General features: G+C 43.9%; 1 protein-coding gene across 1 annotated transcript in view; it reads right to left on the bottom strand.

Moving 5' to 3' along the window:
* Positions 1-5,708, bottom strand: part of MBOAT4 (membrane bound O-acyltransferase domain containing 4) — a 24,068-nt gene that overhangs the window by 1,983 nt on the left and 16,377 nt on the right. Inside the window, exon 2 of the mRNA XM_007942695.1 lies at positions 1,760-1,984. Within this exon, the coding sequence (XP_007940886.1) occupies positions 1,760-1,984 (225 nt within the window). The remainder of the gene's footprint in view (positions 1-1,759; positions 1,985-5,708) is intronic.

Raw genomic sequence — 5,708 nt, 5'->3', positions numbered from 1 at the left:
AGAGCTGTGCTCCACATAGTTTTCAGTAGCTGATGTTTTTAGAAGTATATCACTGCCCTTTCTTCAGACGTGCCTCTGTGTGGACTCGAACCATCAACTTTTCAGTTAGCAGTTGAGCATGTTAACCATTTGCACCACCCAGGGACTCAAAAAAAAAAAAAAAAACCCTGAAAGCAAAGTAGCCTCCAAATGCCACCCATCTTGCTCTGTCTCCTGCTATGAGAGAAGTTCTGGCTCAGCCTTCCTCTCATGCCAGATCCCGTTCAACTTGCTCTTCCAGCCCGTGCTTCCTACTGAAATCCTCATTCACCATATCCTAGTCAGTATTTCCCCCTGTCTACCTGCCATCTGGGAGATCTGGTGCAGCAGTGCCTAAGGCATTTGACTGCGAACCAGAAGGCTGGTGGTTCAAACCCACCAGCCACTCCTTAGAAGGAAGACTGGGCAATCTACTTCTGTAGTGATACCACTTCAGAAACCCAAGAAAGGGTCACCATGAGTCAGATCAGACTCGATGGCAGTGAGTTAGTAGTTAGTTAGTACCTGCTATCTTGTCCTTTCTTCAAAGAAGCAAGTCCTGATGCCTTTGGTGAAAATAGTTCTAAGAAAGAAAAGGATTCTGGGTGTGGTAGGGATAGCAAAGTGAGTGAAACAGTGGCAGGCTAGAATCAGATAGGGAACCCACTGAGACAGGTCACAGCTTCCATTCTCTTTAGTGACCCTGGACTCTTAGCTCCTGATTTTTTTTTTTTTTTTTTCTTTCCTTCCCACCAGATTGGGTGGCTCCTCTTCTTTCTGGGGAGATGGAAACAGCTGAATCTGGATGAAAGGAAAACTTTTGCATAAGCAGCTGCCTCTTTCTTAGCAGCTGCATGGGAAGGCAGTGAGAGTTTACAGTTGGCTTACATCTTCCTGGTGGCATAGTGCCTAAGGCATTTCACTACTAACCAGAAGGGTGGTGGTTCAAACCTACCAGCCATTCCTCAGAAGGAAGATTGGGCAATCTACTTCCATAGAGATACCGCCTCGGAAACCCTAGGAAGGGTCACTATGAGTCGAATAGACTCAACAGCAGTGAGTTTTGTTTTGTTTTTTTGGTATATCTTCCCTGTCACGTTAGGAGCTCTGGTGGCATAGTGCCTAAGGCATTTGACTGCTAACCAGAAGGCTGGAGGTTCAAACCCACCAGCCACTCCTTGGAAGGAAGGTTGGGCAATCTACCTCTGTAGTGATACTGCCTTGGGAACCCAAGGATGGGTTGCTATCAGTCAGATCCAACAATGGCAGTACATTGCATTGTGTTGTGCTCCCTGTCCTGTCAACCTGTGAGGTTGCTAGCTGCATGTGTAAACCACTCACAGTGCAACCAGAAAACTACACTTAGCCAGACAGGCCTCATGTGGGCTCCTCCCCATCTCCCCCAGCCTCCTCAGGCACACTGATAATCACAGCTGAGTGCCAGTATAGTGTTCCTAGGCAACACATGAGAACTATTAGTAGTTATATAACTACTTTTATATTCATTACACCCAACACAACAATCTTACAAGACAGGTATTGTTATCCTCATTTTTTTTCCCCTGAAAAAAAGAAATTGAGATTGAGAGTGGTTAAATCACTTGCTCAAGTTTGTATTGCTCAAATGTGGAAGAATGATTCAAACTCAATGTCCAGGCTTTCTCCACTATCACTGTGGTGCAAGCAAACCCTTGGTAGGCTCAGTACAAGCTGTTGCACTACCAAATGAACGTTTCTTTACCTCATGGAAGGAGCTTCTTGAAGATAATACTCTGTGTAGTGCAGACCCAGGTGACACAGAGTCTGCCAGCTCATCTGAAAGAAGAAAGTGCACCTATGGACTTCCTGTGGGCTGAGAGTGTAGATCAGAACCACAGCACAGAGAGCAGGGATGAAGACAAGCACAGCATAAGAACCCATGGCAGCCAAGGCCAGGAGATGCCCTCCAGTCAGGAGAAAGAGGTATCTGAAAGAAAAGGAAAACATGGTGCTATGAACTGAATTGAGGAGCTCTGGTAGTGTCTAAGGCACTTGACTGCTACCCAGAAGGCTGGTGGTTCAAACCCATGAGCCACTCCTCGGAAGGAAGGTTGGGCAATCTACTTCCATAGTGATACTGCCTCGGCAACCCAAGTCGGGTTAGTCAGGTCCAACTTGACGGCACATAACAACAACAACAACATGAACTGAATTGTGTCCCCCAGAAGTATATGTTGAAGTCCTAACCCTCATACCTGACAACATGACATTGCTGGGACACAGAGTCTTTTTTTTTTTTTTTTAATTTTTATTGTGATTTGGGTGAAAGTTTACAGAGAAATTCATTTTCCATACAGCAGTTCATACACATTTTGTTTCATGACATTGACTGCAATCCCACTATGTAACAGCTCTGTTCTCACTTCCTCCCTGTAGTTACCTCTTCCCTGTGTCCTTTTTCCTATACATTCCTGCCCCCTCAGCTATCCCCCTGTACAACTACTGCCCTTCTGTTCTCCCATGAAGGAGCTCTGGTAGAGTAGTGCCTAAGGCATTTGACTGCTAATCGGAAGGTTACAGTTCAAACCCACCAGCCACTCCACAGAAAAAAGACAGAGCAATCTACTTCTGTAAAGATATACAACCTTGGAAACCCAATGGGGGTCTCCATGAATTGGAATTTACTCAATGGCAGTGGATTTGGTCTTTGGTTTTGGTTCTCCCATGACTGACTGTTCTAAAGAGTGTATCTACATAGTGTAGATGTTCACACTATATGCCTATTGTTAGGCTGGAAGCCATGGGAGTGAGTTCAATTCCAGGCCTGAAAAGTAACTAGGGGCCACAGTATTGGGGTTTCACCAGGCTGTGTCAAACCAGTAAACCTGGTCTTTTTTATGATTTTGAGTTTTGTCCCACATTTTTCTCCCACTCTATCCAGGATCTCCTGGACTGATCCCTTTCCCAGTGGTTGATAATGGAAGCCGGGCATCATCTAGTTCTTCTGGTCTCACTGTCATACAGGCTGAAGTTCCCATGGTCCACTAGTCCCTTAGACTAATTGTTTCCATGCATCTTTGGTTTTCTTCGTTCTTCTTTGCTCCAGATGAGTAGAGACCAATTGTTGCATCTAGATGGCCGTTTGCAAGTTTTTAAGACCCCAGTCACTACTCACCAAAGTAGAATGTGGAACAATGTTTTTGTGTAGTATGTTATGCCAATTGAGCTTGATGTCCCCCATGACCATGGTCCCAAGTCCACAGGTCCAACAACTTGCTTCATCAGGGTGTTTGGCTGTGGCTAAGAAGTTATCAGAACTTTGTCCCTGGAAACAGGGTCTCGGAAGATGGTAACAGTTAACATGAGGTTACATTGGAATAAGGTAGGTCTTAATCCAATCTGAGTGTTGTCCTTACAAAAGAGAAGACACAAAGAAAGACACATAAGGGAACTATGGCCATCTGAAGATGTACCTACAAGCCAATGAATACCTGGAGTTACCAGAAAGTGGGACAGAAAAGAAAGGATCTTCTTCTAGAGACTCTGGAGAGACCATGGTCCAGCCAACATGTTACTTGGACTTCTAGCCTCCAGAACTGGGAAGGAATAAATTTCTGTTCTTTTAGGCCACCCAGTTTGTGGTATTTTGTTATGGCAGTCCTAGGAAACTAAGGCACCTGGCAAGACTTACTTACAACAGTGTGAAAAGTGAATTACATTACAGGTTATTCCAGGTAACCCATTCAAGTTAGGCCCCACATGATACCTAAAAAGCCATACTATTATCATTACAAAAGGCTCCTTTTATTCCTCTGAAGGAATTGTTGTTGTTGTTATGTGCCGTCGAGTCAACCCCGACTCATAGCGACCCCTCCTTGGGTTTCCGAGGCAGTATCACTACGGAAGTAGGATTGCCCAACCTTCCTGAAGGAATTAGTCAGGGTCAAACTTCTGCTTTAGGAGATTGCCACCTTAGTGATCTTGGGAGCCTCTCTCTTTGATGTCTACCTTTCACGTGGAAATAACACCTCTCTCTAATAATTCTCCACCATTCAGCTGTCAGTTTGTCATACTCTGGTGATTTACAGGTTGCTATGATGGTGGAAGCTATGTTACCGGTATTTCAAATACCAGCAGGGTTTATCTTTTCACCATACTTATTCAATATGTAGGCGTTCTGGTGGTGTACTGCCTAAGGCATTTGACTGGTAACCAGAAGGCTGGAGGTTCAAACCCATCAGCCACTCCTTGGAAGGAAGGTTGGACAATCTACTTCCACAGTGATACTACCTTGGAAACCCAAGGAGGGGTCGCTATGAGTTGGATCTGACTCTACAGCAGTGGGTGTGGTGGTGATTCAATATGTATTCTGAGCAAGTAATCCAAGAAGCTGAACCATAGGAAGAAGAACATGGCATCAGAATTGGAGGAAGACTCATTAACTAACAGCCTGCGGTATGCACATGACACAACCTTGCTTGCTGAAAGTGAAGAAGACTCAAAGCCCTTACTGATGAAGATCAAAGACTACAGCCTGTGGTATGGGTTACACTTCAACATAAAGAAAAACTTCTCATAACTGGACCAATAAGTAACATGATGATAAACAGAGAAAATATTGAAGTTGTCAAGAGTTTCATTTTACTTGGATCCACAATCAATGCCCATGGAAGAAGCACTTAAGAAATCAAATGACATATTGCATTGGACAAATCTGGTGCAAAAGACCTCTTTAAAGTATTAGAAAGCAGACACATCATCTTGAGGAGGAAGGTGTTTCTGACCCAAGCCCTGGTATTTTCTATCAATGCATATGTATGCAAAAGGCAGACAATGAATAAGGAAGACTGAAGAATTGATGCCTTTGAATTATGGTGTTGGCAAAGAACATTGAATATACTGTGGACTGCCAGGAAAATGAATAAATATAGCTTGGAAAAAGTACAACTTTAATGTTCCCTGTAAGCGAGGATGGTGAGACTTAGTCTTACATACTTTGGACATGTTATCAGGAGAGACTTGTCTCTGCAGAAGAATATCATGGTTGGTGAAGGAGAAGGTCAGTGAAAAAGGGAAGACACTCAATGAGATGGATTGACACAATGGCTGCAACAATGGGCTCAAACATAGCAAGGATTGTGAGGATGGCTCAGGACCATGTAGTGTTTCATTCTGTTGTACATAGGGTCACTATGAGTTGGAAACTATGCGGCAGCACCTAATAACAATAAAATACCTACAGAAATGAAATTTGTGGACTGCATCTCCCTCAGAAGCTGATAGATACATTAAGATCCTTAGAGGCTTGAGAGAATGCACATTATATAGAGTTGGTTATTCCTCCCAAATAATACAGAATTTTTTTTTTACGTTTTTTTAATTGTGATTTGGGTGAAAATTTACAGAGCAAATACACTTTCCATACAGCAGGTCACATACACTTTATCTCATGACATTGACCACAATTTAGCACAAGGCAACATCTCCCCTCCCACTTCCTCCCAATAGTTACCTCTTCCCTGTGTCCATCTCTCCATGCACTCCTACCCCCTGAGCTGTGTCCCTGTGCCTGAGCAGCCCTTCTTTCTCTCATGCTTATTCTCTCCAAGGAGTGTATCTACCTCAGGTAAATGCTCAATTGATATGCCTGTCTACTGTTTGGCTGGAAGCCACAGATGTGCGTTCAATTCCAGACCTGAAGGGCAGCTAGG

This window comes from Orycteropus afer, unplaced genomic scaffold (assembly GCF_000298275.1).
Source record: "Orycteropus afer afer isolate SDZICR_OR568_19922 unplaced genomic scaffold, OryAfe1.0 scaffold00095, whole genome shotgun sequence".
Lineage (NCBI taxonomy): Eukaryota > Metazoa > Chordata > Mammalia > Tubulidentata > Orycteropodidae > Orycteropus > Orycteropus afer.
The sequence above is the reverse complement of the archived record's forward strand: the minus strand, read 5'-3'. Positions and strand labels throughout refer to the sequence as shown.